At 38.2% G+C, this 22,149-nt stretch overlaps 1 protein-coding gene across 5 annotated transcripts in view; it reads right to left on the minus strand.

The window, feature by feature from the left end:
- The window catches only part of LOC125225432 (obscurin), a 174,448-nt gene that overhangs the window by 114,098 nt on the left and 38,201 nt on the right, over window positions 1-22,149 (minus strand). For 4 of the 5 annotated variants that reach the window (XM_048129159.1, XM_048129161.1, XM_048129160.1 and 1 more), the window contains exons 1-3: window positions 14,657-19,337; window positions 13,960-14,075; window positions 3,175-3,318 (exon numbers count right to left, since the gene is read on the minus strand). In XM_048129159.1, coding sequence (XP_047985116.1) covers window positions 3,175-3,318; window positions 13,960-14,075; window positions 14,657-19,240 — 4,844 coding nt within the window. In that variant the 5' untranslated portion in view covers window positions 19,241-19,337. Of the gene's footprint in view, window positions 1-3,174; window positions 3,319-13,959; window positions 14,076-14,656; window positions 19,338-22,149 lie in introns of those variants that run through there. The other variant, XM_048129162.1, reaches the window with a different exon arrangement.

Consider the following 22,149-nt stretch of genomic DNA (forward strand, 5'->3'; position numbering starts at 1 on the left):
TAATCGACGAAAAAAGCTCAAATTAGAAAGTATCACCAAAATATCCGTCTAGACAAATTTGGGACAGATCGGGGTAATTGCACATCCTACATTAGCCGAAGTGGGCGTCACGTCGCGTCCAGAAAGCTAATCCACTTCAGAATTTCGTAGAATCACCCACCACTCTACTCTGGCCCGTCACATCACACCTCTATATTACTGAAGTCACTGAAGTCTTCAAACAAATGTCTTGACATGGCCGCGGACTAATCTTTCTTGAACCTTATCGCTAAGGACTTGAGGTTCACAAATGTGGAGCTAAAAGTGTTGTCAAGTGTCAAATATGACGGGTCTTTCTAAAATGGCGTCGTTAGATGAATGATCGTGTACGTGTACCGTTTTCGCGAAAATGGGACGATGACCGGCTATGATAGGTACGTTTTTTTTTTCTGGAAACAAATTATTTTCTCGAGAGGGTAATAAATTTGTTGGATATCTAAATGAACTGTAATTTACGCTGTGAAACCCCATTTTTGTGATTTTATTTGATAATAGATTGACATACTTCGCAAAATAGTTGGAATATTGTAGTTAAAGTTTCAAATAAGTTGACTCGTCGCCGAAATACGGTAAATTACGGATCACAACTATGTATATGAAATCAGCGCAGGACAGGGAGAAAATGGCGTACCTACTAGAAGAGAGGCCTCATCAGTGGGCGATAAAGGGCTGATATGATAATGATGATGATGAGTTTAAGAAATTCCCAAATTGGAAAATTTTGCTTATTTATTAAGGGCCACTTGCACCAATGAAAATGGAGAGTTAACCCACCATTTTATATGGAATTTGACAGATGACAGTCCACTAACCCTGAGTTAAGTGGTTGGTGCAAGTGGGCCTAAATGGACAATAAATAGACTAGATAAATATTAACCCTTCGAGTCCCAGCGACATCATATGATGTCAGTAAAATATAAGTAAATACATATAGATGCTTGGGGCTCGAAGGGTTAAAAAGAAGAAGAAGAAGTTAAAATTTGGCATGGTTAGCGCATCGTAACTGGTGAATTTCCAATATGACTTGGAACTCCGGTTGCCGTTTAAGAAGTTTAACACTCTTACGGTAGATGTCGCTACGGGTCCCATTGACCTTAGTAGTGGAAAATTTCGCTGGCTTGGTTGAAGTCTTGGTGGCTCAGTTGGCAGAGCGCTGGAGTATCGATCCAGAGGCCGTGAGTTCAAGTCTCACCCAAGGCAGACATTTTCCACTTTTAAATTTATTCTAAGCCTAGTGGCATCGATTGCAGACGTTTCTGCTAATCAGAAGTTAAAATTTAGATAAATATACTAAAATTATCAATAAATATACTAGATATATCAGGACCCGACGGCATTGAAACACCAATAAAATCATGACCAACAAAATTTTAACACTGAAATGACGACTTTCAATTTCTTTTATATCTACGAAGATCAGAAATTTCAATATATTTTTAAGCTTTCTTTGTAAAATAATAAGAAGATATCGCTTAATGACAGAGAGAGCAAAGCAGTTAAGGCGTCATCCATATATTACGTCACAGTGTAAGGGGGAGGGGGGGGTCATATTAAATGTGACGAGCCCTGTTAAAGGGATACAAAAAAGCGTGACATAGGGGGGGGGGAGGGGTCCAAAAACCTGAAATTTGGTGTGACGTAATATGTGGATGATCCCTAAATCGAAAAACAGTAAAAAGAAAAATGATACAAGCATTAACGATTATTAAACACGATAGTGAATAATCTACCTCTAATCAAGGCGGTGTCCCAAATTCAAAACAAGAAGAACAGATTCTCCGATCAATTTCAATTTAATTGTAGACACATTTACCCCACATCTGGGGACCTTGGTATTATTTTAACAATTAGGTCATGTACATTATGTAATTGTAATAATATCAGTTACATGTGAGCTAACACGAGAAAAAACGTTGTAAGTGGGGCGAACATTTGTATCTATCATTTTATAAAATGTTATTCCGTGTCTTTTATTTTTTGTGGTAGGTTCTCTGGAATTTGGAGACATTGAACTAGATATTCGTAGAAAGTATTACATGATTATTATTTTTTAGATTCTTTTAACAATACCGTCTTCTAAAAAGTAACATCTAGATATATTTCGAATATTTAATGTATAGGGTAGCCGGTAAGTAGAAAATTAGAAGAAAGAAAGAAGATGCATTATGGAGCATTGATTAATTTTTCATATCAATATGACAAAACGAAACGACGATAAATCTGTCTTAGCATTAATTTTATTATTTATTTATTTATTATATATTTATTTTTTATTTCAAATACGTTACACAGTTTGACAGTAAAAACAAAAGCACTGAGTAACTAAAATACATATAAGCATAACAAATAAACACATCAAAGTGAGAAAAAATCAACACATCACAAATTATCTAGATTTAGGTGACAACGTAACGTCGAGGCTTCGTTGCGTCGTCTGTCCGGGCGTAGAATTCGACTACTAATTATACTACTCGTATAGCCTATTGGATGCAAATCAGTTTTTAAGTACTTGTTATTTACCCTCCTTAATGGTTTTAAAATCAATCTCTTTAGCTTGTCTCTCACACCTTCACCATAAGCACCAATACACGGACTCTAAGCATTATTTTACTGATACGGATACTCTTTACAATTTTATGCTTCTTCACACTCTAAACTGTTAGATCGACATCTTTCTTGCATTCAAAGCCAAAATCCTAAAGCAAAGCCCTTCAATTACCTTTCCTCAGTCTTTCTAGTCTTGCTCTAAGACTATCCCTAAGCATTTTTTTAACTACTACAAGCATAAACACTGCTAAAAATTATGCATCTTGACATTCAAAATGTTACATCAAAAGCTTTTTGACATTCACAGCCAAAATCCAAAACGCAAAACCCAATTTACTTTTCCTCCGTCTCCCCACTCTTGTTCTAAAATGGATCCTAAGCACTTAGATCGACCTTGAGCAGCTTGAGCTGTTTGCTGCGTGCACGACAATTCCCACCAATTACGCATCTTTACCGGTTGGTGGACAGAAAGAACAATCGCCTATAGGCGTTTAGTGTCCACCAAGGTGTTAACATTCAAAATGTTGTAAAGCATCAAAAGCATTCTGGTCTTCAGCAGCCAAAATACAAAAACCAATCCCAATTTACCTTTCCTCAGTCTTCCGACTCTTGGCTGCACCTGCACCACCCTTCGGATGGTTCTTCTTCGGCCTAACAGCTGCCTTGTGCTTCGCTGCGCTGGAGTCCAGCAGTTCCACGTCCAGATCCAGGCCGGGGTCGTTCAGGCGCACCCTGGGAGTTAGAGTGGTCAGGGTTAAGGAGGGGCTACAATTATGGAGATGGAAACATGGATGAAAGGTGAACACAATTTTGGGTAGTTATTTACTAGTTTTTTTACAGTTCATAAACTTATTGGGCAGAACTAAAAGCTGACGACCAAATCTTATTTCTCTCTCATTCTCATCTCATTATTGGAAAGTAAATGTGTTCAGTTTTCGTCTAAAATATGTAGTTCATAATAGAAGACTGTGTTAAAGTTCTTTCGGCACTTGCGTTTGTAAAAATATTTTAATAAGGCTTTTTTTCGAAATGGTCTTCTACACATTGAGCTTACATTAGCAGCATTAATTAACCTAAAAAGTTTCATAATGTAGCAGTAGCATATTTGAAGCTTTTGGGTTTGAAGCAATGGGATCGTGGGGCACAGTATCAGCTCACTGGATCACCGTACCATCCAGAAGGGCAAAATGACTTGCCTTTTGGGCACCTTACCAAAAATACTAATAAATGACCCAAGGCATTTTACACAGACTTTCTAAATTAAAATATAATTTGTGATTGGCGTGACTTGAGAAAGCTGTTAATTTTCATAAGCAGAGACTACTACATAGTCTACAGAAGCTAGCCAGAGCAGCTAGAATTAATTCTCCTCATGGTATACCACTTAAATCATGCAACAGGCTTTTGCGTCTATTGCAGACGATTTACGCATTGGTTTTCGACAACGAGTTTGGTGACTGTAGAGGCTGATTCGCGAGCGCCACGACCTCCCACGTTTTTGCCACTTAAATAAACCACAAAATTTTCAGAAACGAAGCTCGCTCTAAAGATAGCAACTGTCCATCAATCATGGCTGACAGTCGCAATGTCAGGGTCCAAGCCTCTCGGGTTGCATCATGTGATCCGGCTATTTGTGTACGTTGGGTAACGGGACAGCTGTGGCCCGTTTCTTCGTCAAATTGTAAAAGTTATTGTTTGAGGAACTTTGCTCTGAGTTTTGAATGTTGTCACTACTTTGAACAAAATAATTTTCTGTAAATTAAAAGACAGATGCAGTAACCATGTATGGGATGCACATCCTCCTTAAACCAGGAGGCCTCCTTAAAAGCAGTTGAAATTGGGAAACGCTCTTCAATCCCATTGTACTCAGTTCCTAATTCAATTTTTTTAAGGAATTACGGACTTAGGGTTACACTAAAACCGTCCATTACCAAATTAAGCGTTCGCAAAAAAATTGTATGGGAATTTCCATAGGATATTTATATGAACAAATTTACATAAAGAAAGATTGAGCATATAACGTAATAGCTAGCTTATAAATTATCTTTTGTATGCCCTTTAGTTATAGAAAACTATTCCATTTGATTAAAAAAAAATCTTTTCTTTTCACACATACCTATTCGGGCAAAGTTAGCGTTCTAAATATATTATTCTGCAATAAATGTATCACCAGGGCGACGTCCAACTATGACCTTTGTGAGGACTTTACCCCAAGGTACTAGGGATTAAGGCAAATTTTGGCAAGAATTCACAATTTCGCCTCGAAATTCCCACTTCTGGTAAAACCAAGGTGTCCGAGAATAAATGAGGAAGCTATTCAAAAACAATTTGTCGCGACGCAAAACCCTTTGTTCATATTTTTGAGACTATGCTCGTAATTCTCGTCGGGTGGTATATATATGGTAGATGCAGACAAAGTGTCATAAATCCCCTACTCATAGTGTTGTGTTCCTGCCGGTGAGTAAGGCTGCCAGAGCTCAACGAGGGTGCGGTGTGCTGATGACGGGAGGACTTACGAAACTAACTTGTTCCGTCTATTGTCCTTTGAGTCGTCGGCAACCCGAACCCTCCTTAGAACTTGTACACTCCTTTTTGCTGTGTACTTAACACAGCAAAAGGGAATGTACAAGTTTCTAATGGGGTGGCAACGCGCATGTGACACTGTTTGAGTTGCAGGCGTCCATAGGTTACGGTGACCGCTTTACATCAGGCGGGCCGTATGCTTGTTTGCCATCGACGTAGTATTAAAAAAAAATGTATACACGACTTTATTGCTTACAAATTAAGGTTGAGGATACATATTTTGGCACTTTCTCCGCATTCGTATTGAGTGCCTTGACTTTACGATGAAATGTTATTGTTTCAATGACACACAGGAACAAAGACAGCTAAAATTAGGTACCTAAATGGCGTACGAGTATGGTTGCCGTTTCTTGTCTTTATAATTAATTGGTCATCCGTCAAAATGCTTGAAATATTCTTTAATATCAGAAAAAGTGCAAAAGATCTTAGCGTTAGCTTAGCGTTTCAGGATTTGAATCCGTTACATCAAACTTACTATATTATTTTTCATCACACCCGCACTTTAAATGTGCTATTGCGCGCAGGCGGAGCGTGAGTTATAGAAAAATCGTTCTCCTAAGGGAATAATGAAATTTCTTGTACCGTATTTAACTTTTTTACATCTATTTACATATTTTTTACATTGCGAGTGTGATGAAAAACATCGTGTGTAACTCGGGGAGTATGAATATTACAAACTCGAGTCTTACTCTCGTTAGTAATATTCAACTTCCTCCCCTTGTTGCACAATGTACTATTCTTTCAGATATAGGGTTCAGGACTTTAGTAACTGTATGTCTTGCTATGTATTCATCTTCGATTGTACGTTTATTAATCCATGCTAATATTATAAATGGGAAAGTGTGTCTGTCTGTTTGTTCGTCTTTCACGGCAAAACGTAGCGACGAATTGACATATTTTTTTAAGTAGAGGTAGTTGAAGGGATGGAAAGTGACATAGGCTTTTTTTGTCTCTTCCTAACCCCCCACTTCTCTTAATTGAGGGGTAGAAGTTTGTATAGAGTAGTTATATAGTTTTAGAATCTTATGAAAATAAAGGGTAGTCTTTAAATATGAATACTTATACTATTTCAACGTCGACCGTAACAGTTTCTGCATACAACTTTGTTGCCTCCTCCACATCCAATAAAACTAATAAATCACATTTTAACAATCTCCAAAAAGTCATTAAGGCTGGAGCGTATTTCTGTCTGCCCTACTAACGGTCTGACGTCAACGGTGGCACAGATCTGCATCATGTTGATGTTTGGATCCATGTCAGACTAGATGGCTTGTTCTAGTTTGACTGATGAAAGTTCTGGTGATGTTAAGTCACTCTGGCTTTTTTCCTTTTTAACCCTCGACGCAAAAACGATGGCGTGTTATAAGTTTGACGTGTCTGTCTGCCTGTTTGTGTGGTGGACCGATTTAGGTTTAGTTTTTTTGTTGTTTGAAAGCTGCATTAGTCTGGAGTGTTCTTAGCCATGTTTCATGAAAATCGGTCCACTATATCGCGGTCGTGGGTTAGGTTAGGTGTGGTTAGGTTAGTTTAGGAATACTTCTCATCAGTAGTCATTTTGGTTCCTATTATAAACTTCCAACCCCCTTTTCTTTGTAACTAGTCCAAGAGTGACCGACCATAATTAGTAGTAAAGAGGATCGAGTATTATAGAGAGTTACTGTCAAATTAAAATGTGTAATCACAGTGCATAGACAGCCATCTCTCGACACAGGCTTAATACTTTTGAACCTCAGTTTTGACAATTTGGCCCATATTCTTTGCTTGATATGTATTAAAATGTAAAGTATTAATATTAGCGCCATCTAGCCGAGCGTCCCCCAAAGGTGTATCGCCACCTAGGTCACCGTACCTTTTTAGGGTTCCGTAGTCGACTAGGAACCCTTATAGTTTCGCCATGTCTGTCTGTCCGTCCGTCCGTCCGTCCGTCCGCGGTTAATCTCAGTAACCGTTAGCACTAGAAAGCTGAAATTTGGTACCAATATGTATATCGATCACGCCAACAAAGTGCAAAAATAAAAAATGGAAAAAATGTTTTATTAGGGTACCCCCCCCCCTACATGTAAAGTGGGGGCTGATATTTTTTTTCTTTCCAACCCCAACATGTGATATATTGTTGGATAGGTATTAAGAAATGAATAAGGGTTTTCTAAGATCGTTTTTTGATAATATTAATATTTTCGGAAATAATCGCTCCTAAAGGAAAAAAAAGTGCGTCCCCCCCCCTCTAACTTTTGAACCATATGTTTAAAAAATATGAAAAAAATCACAAAAGTAGAACTTTATAAAGACTTTCTAGGAAAATTGTTTTGAACTTGATAGGTTCAGTAGTTTTTGAGAAAAATTCGAAAAACTACGGAACCCTACACTGAGCGTGGCCCGACACGCTCTTGGCCGGTTTTCTGTATTGTTTTGCTTTTGAGGGACGTTTTTTTTAGCTGTCTATACGGAGTTACATAATATGTCTTTGGTAGTAGAAATATCTTCACTTCGGACAAACTCGACTCCTGGGATTGCTATTAACTTATTACTGCAAATATGATCATCAACATCCTCCTTGCCTTATCCCACCATCATGGAACGGGGTCCGCTTTGAAAAGTAACGATAGCTTTTACTAAAGTGATTGGCGTCTGACTTACTGCCGATAAGACAATTACTTGATTTTTGACAATTGGGATAGTACCATATGCATTTAACACTTTCGCTACCAAGAACCCGACTGTCGGGCACACCGCTCGTAGAAGCGTAGCCGATTACATGGGTTTCCCCGTATGTAGCGAAAATGTCGTAGCGCCGCGTAGAGCCCGGTTTCGAAAGTGTTAAAGCGGCTTCACGATTTAAATTATTTATTGGTTAACTTGGGTTTTGTATTTATTAAGTTTATTTTCTGTACGTCAATACTTTTATCTACTTACTCGGTGTCTGTGTCTTGTGTCTGTCTTTTATCTACTTATTTTAATACCCACCGAGTCTTTTGTCGTCGCTTGTGTTTATGCTACGATCCCCTTCGAAAATTATAGCCTACTTTTTGAACTTTGCTGTCGCGACTTAAAGGCATCAAGAGTAGTTTGCTTATGTTTCCATCTGTAATACTTTCGCACCTTTCAAATTGCCCAAGAAATTAGGCAAGGAAAACAGATGTGCGTAAATATTTATTTAAACAGTCGTTCCTTTCGAAATTAGTGTCTTAGGCGTGTCTGCTACCCATTTTTTATCTCATAAATAGAGTAATAAACCCGAGCTATCTTTCAGCGATCTACTTTCTTTGGAAAACTCTTATCTGTCCCATTCTGCTACTGGACTAGCAATCTTGATGAAAGGTGATACAGTAAATTTTCAAAAGAATAACAGTTTGCCAAGGTATTTGCTACAATTTTAATTTGAAACCTATAAAAGTGGCGTCACAGAGTGATAACTACTGAAGTGTTGAAAGCTTTCATCCATTTTAAAGATAACAGATTTATTCTTACTTGTCATTCTTAATTAATTTACAAATGAACAAGACTCATATTTTGTGCTATTATAGTTTATTCAAGTAAAACAATAGAAGAATCTGAACTTAATAATTTCAAGGCAGTTTGCGCCAACTCGATCTTTCGTATTAGCCTTATAATTTATTGTTCTACTGCTTCCCCTTGTAAGGTTTCTCAACGTTTTCTCGGCTTGATCCTGTCATCGGCATTTTCCCCTTCTTGACTGACGGATTGACTGACTTTCTTGGATGACTTTCTTTCTGTCCGCTCTTTCATTCTGTCGATCTTTTTCCGTCCTGGGTGCGTAGCCGATTGGCACAAACGCTCACGAAACGCTCACGAAACGAAACGCTAGTAGATATCTGTCTCTATCGCTCTTGCGTATTGGCGCGACAGAGCCAGACAACTTTTCGCCGCGTTTCATTTTCGTTTCGCGTCGGAGAAATGCCATTCGGCTACGGGGCCAGATCGTCTATGGTGCCTATAGTGTTTCGTGGACCCCACTCAGCAATAACTTTGGCCTTTATGGGTGCCTGCCCCTTTATTTAAACTTGCAGTTATATCCGTTCAGTACACTGGAGAGCATTTCAGCTAATTTAAGTATAGCCTTTTAGGCCGACAACAGGCAGTCTTAAAATTCATAATCTGGAAAATCATAATAATCTTATAAAAATCTGATACAGTGCACGGATTTCCATTCAATTTTGCAACTGTCCACACACACTCTTATTTTATAAGATTATGAATTTTCAGATTGATCTGACAGATCGTATACAACTCTTTTCTTCAGATTATGAATTTTAAGACTGTCTGCTGCCGGCGTTACTTTTCGACAAGCAGAAACGACGAGTTTATTTTTTATAAATGGGCTTACTTTTAACGTCACAGACTTGCCAAAGGCAAAGACGTGGCCTGCAATGGAGTGAGCTCGCCCAGAAGATCTATGTTCACTCTTAATATGAAGGTTCCCACTTAAGGCAGAAGTTTTCCTCTTTCAAATTTATTCTAAGTCATCTTAGCCATTTAGTTTAAATGCTTCTTATTTGATCATTCTCTTCGGTAGGACGTCACGATTTCTGCTATCTTCTCATACAAAGTGACAATGTATGCAGGTATTGACGGTATTTGTGTCCAGTACTCAATAACATTTCATCAAAAACGTTTACTAGCTACGTTAGCATACAAAGTGGGAAAAGACAAATAGATAGGTATAATCTCCTTATGTATGAGCACAGGTCTAGCTCTAAATGACACATCACCTGAGCGAACTGGCATCCAGCCAGCTTGCTGGACTAGTTAAAGCACCGACTTTGCCTACCTTTTGTCTTTTTATAAACTCTCCCATTTTACGGAGATTTTTGGGGCAGGGGTGACCGTACTGCCATTGTCATATGACAGGGGAGACAATGGAATTAATGGGCTATATGTTTTTTAGGAAGTGACATAAATATGTGTAGGGAACTTCTTAATAATATTTTCCTGACTCGTGACATCCACGTTTTTTTCAACATGATGTTTAGCTTTTGTTATTCAGGTAGATGTTCCTTAAGTAGGTAGTGTCAGTCTATTTATATCATCGAAACTTTCAATTTGAAATTCATAGTTTGCATTCTTACAAGAATACAATAATAAAAATTCACTTTACTGTACAAGCTCAGAAATGTACATAAAATATAAATGTTCATATTGATTTTCAGTCGATTGTCTGACAATTGTTTTTGAGGAGGTTTTCAATTTTATTACTTTAGTTTATGTAATATTGTCTTACAATAATTGATGACTTGTCAAAAGACTCGAAAGCCGCTGTTGCTCATAGTTACTCTAAAAATTTAACAAATCATTTTTGTGCAGGCTGCGTAGACAAGAGGCCAATCGTATGCACACCGTAGGCTATCGTATTTATCGCTCTGTATTGTGCTAATACCAAAGAGCGCATAATACAGGGTGAAATGAAAAGGACCGTGACTTTTGAGGTCATCGAGCGTGCGCAGACAGAGAGCGGTCTAGAGTTCTGCGTTCCGCGTTCAGAGTTCTGCGTTCTTTAGAATGTACCGAGTCTGTAGCAACAACGCACACAGCGGGCAGTCTGCCCGCGGCGATCAAAGCGGAACGCCGCGTTCTAGCGTTCTTTTCCCGCCGAGACAGAGAACGCCGGAACGCGGGGATGTCTGAGGTTGCAAACTCAGAAAAAATAATGAATTGGTTAGGAAAAGGAAGGATTTCTGAGGTCGAATCTACGGATAGTACACGACGAAATGCTGTTATGTTTATTTTATCCTTAATAAATAATTACAATGCCCTAAAATTACAGCCAGCCTTTATTTTTTCTCAATTAATGAAACTATTAATCGACATGCGAATAAAAATATCGAATCGCTGTTCATCTGTAAGGAGAATTTAATAGGTGGAATTTTTGAGCAATAGTTCTTCATAGGAAAATGAATTTTTCAGTGACATGTTGCATGTACAAAGACACAAACGAAACTAGAACGCGAGAATTTGAACGCCACCTGTGTACGTTGGAACTCTTGAGCGGTCAACGGTCACCAGAACGCGGAACTCTGACAGAACGCAGACCGCTATCTGTCTGCGCACGCTCATAATGAACAACCCTTTATTATGGGACCAATGTTGAAATCGCGAAAAAAAATTGGCTGTTCCATAGAAATGAGCGGAATCATGACACTCGAAATGTATGAAACAGCCTTTGCGATTTCAGCATTGATCCCATATTAAAAGTTGTTGATTGTGACCTCAAAAGTGACTATGCAAAGTTTTAACGGTCCTTTTTATTTCACCCTTTATATCTATACATTTCCAATTTAGGTAGTAAAATAAGACTAAAATTTAAATTGAGAAGATACTTATGATCACTAATATATGACTATCAGCCTCTGATTGCAAATATCTTGTCATTAAAATATCCTGTTAGTTAAGACCTATTTGTACTGTATTTATAATAATAATATCATAATTTGGAAAATTCAAGTACCTTCTTTGGTATATTCATTTAATAATTTTTCTAACTCTTATATTGTTTCTTCATTAAACATTTAACAAAGTTAAATTTTTAGTCAACAGTTGATGATATAATGGCTTGAAGTTTTTTTTTTACAAAATACTAAGTTGCAACGTTCTTAAAAAATTACAAACAGATTTCCCAATAGTAAAAAAATATTATAGTATATTCTGCTAGTTGAGAATCTTAGAATACAAATGGTATGAGTCACTTCGTTATTCCTGAACTAATCTATCTCTGTACGTACCATCATAATGATTTCCACCTCGCACTGTCACGGTGAATTATATCGCTCCTATTATTACGACAAATATTTTCAAGCAAGGTAAAGTAAAAAATAGACCACGCTTCGCATTTTTATATTTAGACATCTCTCACACGCGGAAAAGGTGTCAAATAAATTAACAAGAATTACAAGGCATTTAATTTTATTATATCTATTTCCCTAAAATTAGACAAACTAAACATTTTATACCACGTTTATGTGAAAATAGCAGTTGAAATAACGAACAACTAATGTGAAACTACTTTCAAACTTATATCAGATCTACTAGGAGCTGTAACACCTAGAATACATACAGGATGTAACATTAATGCCGGTGATCCATTTAAGAGCATAACCGATATCGAATAGCGGTTACGAATACCACTTCCTTTTTTTAAAATAAACACCATGAAAATTAAAGGTACTATAGAAGGTAATGTATAAGCCGTAGGATTTATCTTCGGCAATTATGTTACATAGTGTAGAATACAACAATATGATGAAACACAAAGTAATGCAAATAGCGCAGCTACGTGTATATACAATATTAAAAACAAATGAATGTAACATAGTTATCACAATTCTAGATTCGATCACAACACAATGATACAACATAAAACTGATCATGATCAGCGAGATATTTACAATGGCGAATGATCTTCTTTCTTCATCCTCTAAAGCATGATCAGTAATAGTACATTCTGTAGGTGGGAACGCTAAATACGTAGTCAATGGATGGTCCTCGTGTATTGAAGAAATGGTTCTCGTATCGATAAACTCGACCTCTGTACCTGCATCAATAATCTCTTATTATGTATTTGTCCGTGATGCTGATGATGTTGTGTGATGGCAAAATAAAATGATTGTGTAAGGATGACTAAAGTCTAAAACAGATTAGTGTCTTTAGACAGGTGCTACATGAATAGAACTGCACGATTGCATGCAGTCATCATCAAAAGTAGCGGATAAAATCATGCACCAAAAGTTTCTTCTAATCATTTAAAAATATTTTCTGCTACCCTCTATTTTTTCTAAATATGGAAGAGTGTATCTTTTTTTATGAAGGGAAGCTTTACCTTTTAAGTCAGATACAATACTTTTGATACTGAATTATGAGGCAAAATAAATATCGAATCATAAAACATAATGGCGCAAAACATCTTGACTGCTTAATTTTGAGGCACATATTTTCTTAGACTTCACATATTTCCTAATGATCAATAACATTGTAATGAGGGTGAGTATGAAGATTTATGAGAATGTTATTCGTGTTTCGTAAGAGTGCAACGACCGGGCTAAATATATCGGTCTCATGTGGAATGTTCGACGCATTGAATCTATTAGACGCATTCTTGGAATTTTATATTCTGTTATTTCCAATGTTAGATCTTTTCCGTATTTGAGTCATTGCTAAATGTAGTGAACTCGAAAAATAGGGAATAAATTAAAATTATTTAACAAAAAATTTGTAAATATATTTTGGTGTAAATGACAAATATAAGAACCAGTATATTAGTTTACATGCCTTATGTCCAGACCTTTGACTACAAAACCACTTGGTCAGCAAAATCTTAACTTTAATACTTATAGAACATCCTTTTGAGTAAACTTATTGACGCTACTTAACGAAATTTAGGTCTAGTTATGTATTAAAAAAATGAGTTTTGTTGTGAAGTTTTTGAATGTTATGTTAATGAATATAGTTTAAATGATGGATGTTAAAATAGACTAAAGATGTAATAAAGTAATACTTACTGACATTCATTTGAAAATCCCTTGTCATATCAATGAATTGCTGATTAAAATGATAGTCCACTTGTACAGTTATTGAGAAGATATTATATACAGGTGACGATTAAAGAAGTATTAAAGATAGAGTACCAAAGCAGTCCTGTGTTGCAGCATACGCTCCAGTTACACACATTGATTGCCCATCTGTAAACCTTGTTGCATATAAATAAGGTCTACAAAGTGTGCTGTTAGTAATTTAGGGCACGGCTGTGCAAAACGCATGCCAATAATGGGGAGTGCTCACTTGGATCCGAGGGCTGCCTTCGTGTCGAGAACCTCAACGATATCTCCAGCTTTTAGAGACACTTCGTCGTCGGCTGCTGCCGTGTAGTCTGTCGTTGCTACCACTACGTCTTCGACCTGAAACAAGGGAGAAGGCAATTTAATTTCTGTGGTCATAGTTCAACGTCTATCTGGCTTAGGGTGCCTTTCCACTAGAGATGGGCTACGTGGACGTGTCAAACACCAATCATGTTCATTGTTCCACAAAGCATAGCGCTAGTGGGAACGGGTTCGACTAAGCTGATTGGATATCAGACCCATCCATAGCAACGTAGCACACACGTAACGTACATCTCTAGTGGAAAGTCTGTCAGCTTGTGAGTAACTGCCAGCCAGTAAACTGCAAAAATACTTAAACAAATTATTAATTAAATCCATTTTACAAAGAGGCCATAAAATTTTGTGGCTGGTTTTGTATTAAACGCAACCGTAGAAGTGTCCTAAATCGAAATTTCCCAACAAAACATACTGAAATATAACAGTAAAATGCTATTTTGATTTTACTCGTAAGACAAAACATGATATTGTTTGAAGTTGTTTTGAAAAAGTATTTCAGAATTCAGAAATTAGATACGTTGGATTATGTGACATTGTCGTAACATGCCATCGAATTTTATATCCAGTCTATTTAAAAGAAGGCTTACGCTCTTTAAAATTACCTTAGGAGGACTTCTGCTACAACTAGATCTCGATCTTGAGAGAGATCTCGAGGGGTACCGTTTGTAACTTGGTGTATAATCCAAACTACTCATTCGACTTCTAGTGTTTTCTCGATCGAGCAAAACTCCGCTGTATCGGCGACTCCCGCTTGACCATCCGCCTAGTCTGATCCTTTGGTTATTAGTTATACCATTACAGTATCCTGTTAAGTCTTCCGTATCTTCCTCGTGATTATCAGCGATTAGACAGCTGTACATTGAAAACCGATGTGCAGTAGGTTGACTCAAGTTTAAGGCTGAAAAAACACTCAATGGCTCGAAATGCCTAATTCCACTTTCGTCCAGAACTGTGTAACCTACTTGTCCTGACAATACAGCTCGGCTAGCTTCTCTTGGAATTACACATTGGAGACCTCTCTTCATTATCAATAAAGCTCCTTTATGCTTTTTATGCTGCAAAAGGAAATCTTCCATGGCTAAGCTATTTTCAGGGTCGAGCAAGCTCAAAGGCACATCTGCTGATGTCATCAAAGCCGGCTCTTCAGGAACAATCATGAGCGCACCACTTTCTCTCACCAAATCCCGTAGCTTGGGATCTGTTCGAGCCAGTTCTGGGTCAGTCTCCAATTTCTTTAAAGCCGAGTGTAAGCTTGGTGTTTTGTCTGCGAGTTTCCGCATGACTGTCAGACGTTTCAAAATGTTTAGACTCGTTGGGTCGCTTGCTATTTTAGATAAACATTGTTCGTCGTTCACAACTGACAAGAGACTAGCGGCGACATCACGCATTCCGAGAATTTTAGCCAAACCAACGGATTGAACTATTAATTCTTTTAAGTTTTTACTTTCTGTGTCATTTATTAGAAGTTCTAATTCCTTCGCACTCGCCTCTTGTACAGCAGATACGATAGCTTTTTGGAGTGTCTCTGTGGCTTCATGTTCAGTTTTGATAAATGAGATCGAGTCTGAAATATGACTCAATACATGGTTTAAGATATTTGAGTCGTTTTTGGTGATATTCTTGAAAGCTGGTCCTAATACCTCGTTTTCACTGCTCAGGAAGTCACCAAATTTCTCAATGATTTCTTCTTCGCTGATAGCATTTTTGTGTAAGGAGCTGTTAATTGCAATTTTTATCAATTCTACTTTTGGTTGAGTAGTATTTTCCAAAATTTCTTCACATAAGAATTCCTTGTCTTCATTCTTTTGTAGAATTTCGAACATTGCAGATACCAAATCTTCGTCGATGGTTTTGCCCAAAATAGTGTCAATAGATTTTAGGATTACTTTATATTTTTCTCTGCCATTGTTATTGTTTATTTCTTCGAACTGTTCAGCTGTAACAAGAGCAGCCAAGACTGCAGCCGCTATAGAATTTTTCACATGTTCTTGTTGTGAACTTTGGCCATTACCGCCAACGTGCCCTGTCTCTTGCATTTCTAATCTTTTCTTATTAATTCTGCTCTTTCTGTCATTTATTTTTTCTTCGTCGTTTTCGTGTATTTCAGATTTCAGGTGGGCACTCATTTCAATGATTGACGTAATGACATCCATCAATTGGTTTGCTATTTCGTCTTTAAGACCATAATCAGTGACAAATGCTTTCAAGGCTTCAACGTTACGTGTGTGGTTTAAAATGACACTAATAGCAGGTAATTCGGCTGGTACTTGTCTTCCGATCGACATTCCCGCTTCAGATAGCTGCCTTAACATTTTGGTATCAATACTTAACTCTCCTTTAGTTGAAGTAGTATCGTTTGGATTTGTTTTAACTTTCAATAACTTTAACTCCTCTGGAGTAACAACAAAACTTTGTACGGAGAATTCTAGACCTTCTTCGCCTTCTGTAAGGTCAGGGGCAATGAATTTGAGTCCTTCAGGAGTTTGAACAATTTGTCCAGGCACGAATGTGACTCCATTGTCATCAGTTTCAATAACTCTTCCTGGGACAAATCTAGGTCCTTCTTCGGTATCAACCACTTGACCAGGAACAAACCTTGATCCTTCATCTTCCGTAGAAATAACTTGGCCAGGTATGAAAGTTGGGCCAGCTTTAGTTTCAATAATTTGTCCTGGTACAAATCGAGGACCATCGATAGTATGGATAGTTTGACCGGGAACAAATTTAGGCCCATTTCTTGTGTTAACTACTTGCCCAGGAACAAATTTGGGTCCATCAGTAGTATCTACCACTTGTCCAGGGACAAACTGTTCTCCATTTTCAGTGAATACTATTTGGCCGGGTACAAACACACCTTCCACCATCATTCCAGGGACAAAGCGTGATTGGTTTAATTCATTCTTAACGAGACGACCAGGGACCACTTTGCCATCGATATTCGGCATTCTTGGGCCGGGGTAAAATTCGATACCCTTCGATGTTTGAATCATGTGTCCGAACACATATAAAGACTCCTCAGACAGCGAGCATGTCTTGATATCGATTGGTAATCCAGTAGGAGCAGATTCTGAGAACGTGATGTCTTCTACGGACTTGGCAACTGAAAATTCCACGTGTCCGTTAGTTTCCACTATAGTTTTGCCGGGCATAAACTTTTCTCCAAATTCGGTATGTACTATCTGACCTTCAATAAACTTAGGTCCATCGATTGTTTCCACTGTGGTGCCTGGAACAAATTGTAAACTATCGCTGCTTGTTGTTTTGGTGATACCGGGTACAAAGATCGTTTCCCCGTCTACGGAAACGGTTTGACCCGGTACAAACTTCAGTCCATTTGGAGTCGCTATTGTGGCTCCGGGCACAAACTGCAATCCGTCATCTTGATGCACCACCTGTCCTGGCACGAACTGCCAGTCATTATTTATCTTTGCGTTTTGTCCAGGTGTAAAAATAACTCCTTTGCTGTCAGTCATAGTTTGACCAGGAATAAACTGAACGCCTTCCGGAGTCATTATCGTTTGGCCAGGCACAAATACTTCTTCAGAGCCGCTGTGTATTACTTTTCCTGGTATAAACTTCAAGCCTTCTTCAGATACGACTGTTTGGCCTTCAGTGAAGCGGTGTCCATTGTCCTTGTTTTTCATTACTTGTCCACATACAAATTCCTCTCCATTGGAAGTTTGTAGCACTTGCCCCGCGAGGAAGAACGGTTCGTTGGTGCTTTCGTTTGTAACAATATGTCCCGGTATAAGGCCTGGACCATCGGGGGTATTCACACTAAGTCCAGGAACAAACACAGGACCAACTGGCGTTTCCACAGTCTGGCCCGGAACAAATACTGGGCCTTGTGGTGTGTTGACATGTTGTCCGGGAATAAACTTTTTCGCTTTATTTATGTCTATCGTCAACCCAGAAACTTTAGCAATTTTTTCTCTCTTGCCCTTCTTTATATTTTTAATAATATCCGGTAATATATCCAACGACGGAAGCATGTCAACCTTGTTTTCGGAGAGTAATTTCTCTTCAATATTCATCGTCTCATTCAAACGCTCTTCGCTTAATTCTTTCACAGCGTTTAAGATTGTTTCGGAGGGACGTTCCTTTGGAACTTTAAGGGGGTTCACACACGGCACACTTTCCAGTGGAATCGAAACATCGCTAATATTTTGTTCCGACTCGTAAATTTCAGCTTCACAGTGATACGGGGTTATTTTAACAGGTGTCGGCAATTGGGTTGCAGTCGGGATTACTTGTTTATTACCCGCTTCCTTCTCAAACTGCTCCCAGTCCCACGATTCTATTAACGGATGCATTCGCTCCGTCCACTCGGCGGTGCAACTAACTATACTAGACTTAGAGCGCATATGGCTCACGTCGAAATTGTTGCAACTAAAGCTTTTAACGTCGTGATTTTCATGTTTAGTGTGTAATTTAGCTTTTTTGGCGAGGCGTTCTTGCCTTAGCTTTTCCTCTTCCAACTCTTGTACTTCAGCCAGTTGTTCTTTGTTTTCAAATATTTTCTTCATTGAAGATAATCCAGCGGCACGTTTTCTTTTCTTTTTTCGTTCTGCTAATTCTTCTTTTTCCCTTTGTAACAGCACTTCAGCATTAGGCCCTTCACCTTCGTACATTTCAATGTCTTCTGTGAAATCCTTAAAGTCCATGGAAACACTGCGACCATGTTTCGTTTTTATAAGCACTGTGTCCGAATCCTTCGCCAACATCACGTCTCTAACATCACCGTCGCGCACTGCCTGCTCCATTTGAGCGGAGAACACTAAACTGCATCGTCTTTCTTGTACCGTATACACGTAACGTTTGTCATCATTAACTTGTTTCGTCAGCAGCATATCCATTAAAGCCTTTTGCGCCTCCGTCGAGCCGTCCAATACGGGGAAAATATATCTGAAGTCCGGTAGAATGTTATGTTTTCTGTTGCCATAGTTAATTTCTGGAGCGTAGTGGTGCGGGCCGAGTTCGCCAGAGACGTTCGTGATTTTGCACTTCTTTCTGCCGGAGCGGGCGGTCAGAAGCACTGGAATGTAGTGATGAGAAGGCAGTCCGTAGGATTTGCCGGTGATCCTGCAGCATCGCTTGGCGTCCGCTGGAGAGATCGGAGCGAGGAGCGGGAAGTAGTTGGGCTTGGGCAGCCCGCGGCTGCGGCCGGTGATTCTACAGAACGACATGTTCACGCGACCATATTTGTTTACTCGAGTTAAGAAATGTTTTGTTTGGTAGCGGAGCTTGCACGCTTGCGCGCGTTGCGGAGGTCGCAGAGAGACTGCCGAGTCGCGCGGGCGCACCTACAGACGGTGTGGGGCAGAAAGCTTGTTCCGGTTACAGGTTATTTATAAACAAAAGAAAGATGGATTTGCTCCGTATGACACAGTTTCATACAAACAAGTTTGAGAATATCGGTAATAACACCAACGCGAAGTAAACGCGCATAACAATCGAGTAACTGCCAATTTTTAACCGGTTACACAAACGAAGTCCGAGTTACGAAATGAGTGGACACAATTAATTAAAACTGAAGCGACTGACCTCAAGGAAAAGCTAATATATTTCAGAGATGAGACGTCACTCATTTGCTAAGCTTTTCGTGGGTTTGCGTACTCTCTGTCAAGGCGAAAGAACTTTTACGTAAGTCTGGTTTATAAATATAATATTCGGTTAAAGTGAAGCAGTCGCGATGCCAGGTTAAATGTATAAATATTAGACAGAGCGCTTAACCCAAATTTATGGAAAGTAAACATAATAAGTTACAAAGTTAAATGTCGGCTGTTCCCATGCGGTTTGTAGTCGGAAATAAAAACTCAATAAAACGCTTGCTAGACAACTAGTCGTAGCAGCGTGGTTCTCAATATTCTTACACAGTAGCGATTTCAAATACCTCAAACTGCCAAAACAATATCGCAAAAGTATTTAAAACCCTGGCAAAATAGTTCTAACCCAGATACATTGTCTATTTGTTTTTGTTTACTAGACTCTCATCACGCATGAGTTTGTTTGTTTGTACGTGACACACCTGAAATATAACTTCCAACATAAAAATATTCCGATTTCTTATGATACTTAAATGAAACGCGTAGGTGCTTAATACTTAAAAATTACCAGTCAAGTAAAAACAAAGTAGGTAAGTAGTGCAATATTTTTTTTAGGGTTCCGTAGTCAACTAGGAACCCTTATAGTTTCGCCATGTCTGTCTGTCCGTCCGTCCGTCCGTCCGTCCGCGGATAATCTCAATAACCGTAGGTAAGCACTAGAAAGCTGAAATTTGGTACCAATATGTATATCAATCACGCCAACAAAGTGCAAAAATAAAAAATTAAAAAAAATGTTTTATTAGGGTACCCCCCCTACATGTAAAGTGGGGGCTGATATTTTTTTTCATTCCAACCCCAACGTGTGATATATTGTTGGATAGGTATTTAAAAATGAATAAGGGTTTACTAAGATCGTTTTTTGATAATATTAATATTTTCGGAAATAATCGCTTCTAAAGGAATAAAAAGTGCGTCCCCCCTCTAACTTTTGAACCATTTATGTTTAAAAAATATGAAAAAAATCACAAAAGTAGAACTTTATAAAGACTTTCTAGGAAAATTGTTTTGAACTTGATATGTTCAGTAGTTTTTGAGAAAAATACGGAAAACTACGGAACCCTACACTGAGCGTGGCCCGACACGCTCTTGGCCGGTTTTTTTGAAATTGCTTTTTAGCTTTTTAAATCAATGTTTTACTCCTGAAATTTTTATTTTAGTTATATATTGGAATTGGAACCATGTAGTCTGAGTGACAACGTTGGCAGTTATTATTGAATGGCATTGGCATCGCAATCACGCTTACAGTACAGTGCTGCTAAGAAAATTTTCAAAAATTAAGTATGACATGAAAATTAAGATTATTCAATTAAATTCAATTTCGTTTATTTAAGAACCAATTGACATCATTGTTGTTAGTATGTAAATACAAAATAAATAACTTAAAATATACTAGGGGTACGGGTAAAAAAGTATAGTTTGATTGATTGATCTGTATTTTTCCCCTCACTAGCTCGGAAACACGTGTTTTGTCCTTTAATACCAGCGGGTAAAAACGCATTTTATCCACTAGTGGGTAAAGTAATTTGACCTTGAATAAAGTAAAATTAACTGCGTTAAAATTGATAAAAGTAGGTGAATCTAGTAATAAAGATGATTTCATCATCAGGCCTTGTACATCTTTACAGATGATTCAAGCAGCGTCTCAGATCTAGGGACAGCGGCGCTTGTGGCTATATAACCCGATTCGTGAAAGATGATTTACCACCTGTGGAACTACTGGAAGCAGTGATAAACGCATTTTTTGCGTTGTAGTTTCCTCGCTATAGTGAGGGAAAAAGTTTTGTGTTCCACTCGGGTGCAAATAATATATTTGACTTCTCGTGTGTTAAAAAACTCCCAAGTTCAGGATTCTATTCTCAAACCACTCGCTTCGCTCGTGGTTCAACTATAGAATCCTTTAACTTGCTCGTTTTTCAATTCCACACTCGGCGTTAAAATACAACTTTGCCCCCTTGTATAACAAATAACTATTAACCCCCGACGCAAAAACGACGGGGTGTTATACGTTTGACGTATCTGTCTGTTTGTCTGTCTGTGTGTGTGTTTGTCTGTGGCATCGTAACTCCCGAACGGAGGAACCGATTTTGATTTAGTTTTTTTTGTTTGAAAGCTGAGTTAGTCGGGAGTGTTCTTAGCCATGTTTCATGAAAATCGGTCCACTATGTTGGAAGTTTTTTCTAAATTTTAATTTTGTGGTTAGGTTATTATTTATTTTAAGAGTCCGTCAATGTCAAAAAGTAGAAAATCGCAAAATTGGTAGTTTTCTACGTCTGGTTTTAGTCTCAGTATATACTTATTGATAAGAACAGTACTTGTTTTAAATAGCGCGTCTTCTTATCTACAAAATCAGTAGTTGACATCAAGGAAAAGTTACTCCCTGAATTAATTATGAGTGTTTTCCTGACGCTCGTTTAAGAAAACCCGCAAATAGTGGTCACGTCTGAGTGAGCTCAGCTCAATTCTGTATGCTTTAGACTGCTAGAATTGAT

This window comes from Leguminivora glycinivorella, chromosome 4 (assembly GCF_023078275.1).
Source record: "Leguminivora glycinivorella isolate SPB_JAAS2020 chromosome 4, LegGlyc_1.1, whole genome shotgun sequence".
In the NCBI taxonomy this organism is placed as follows: domain Eukaryota; kingdom Metazoa; phylum Arthropoda; class Insecta; order Lepidoptera; family Tortricidae; genus Leguminivora; species Leguminivora glycinivorella.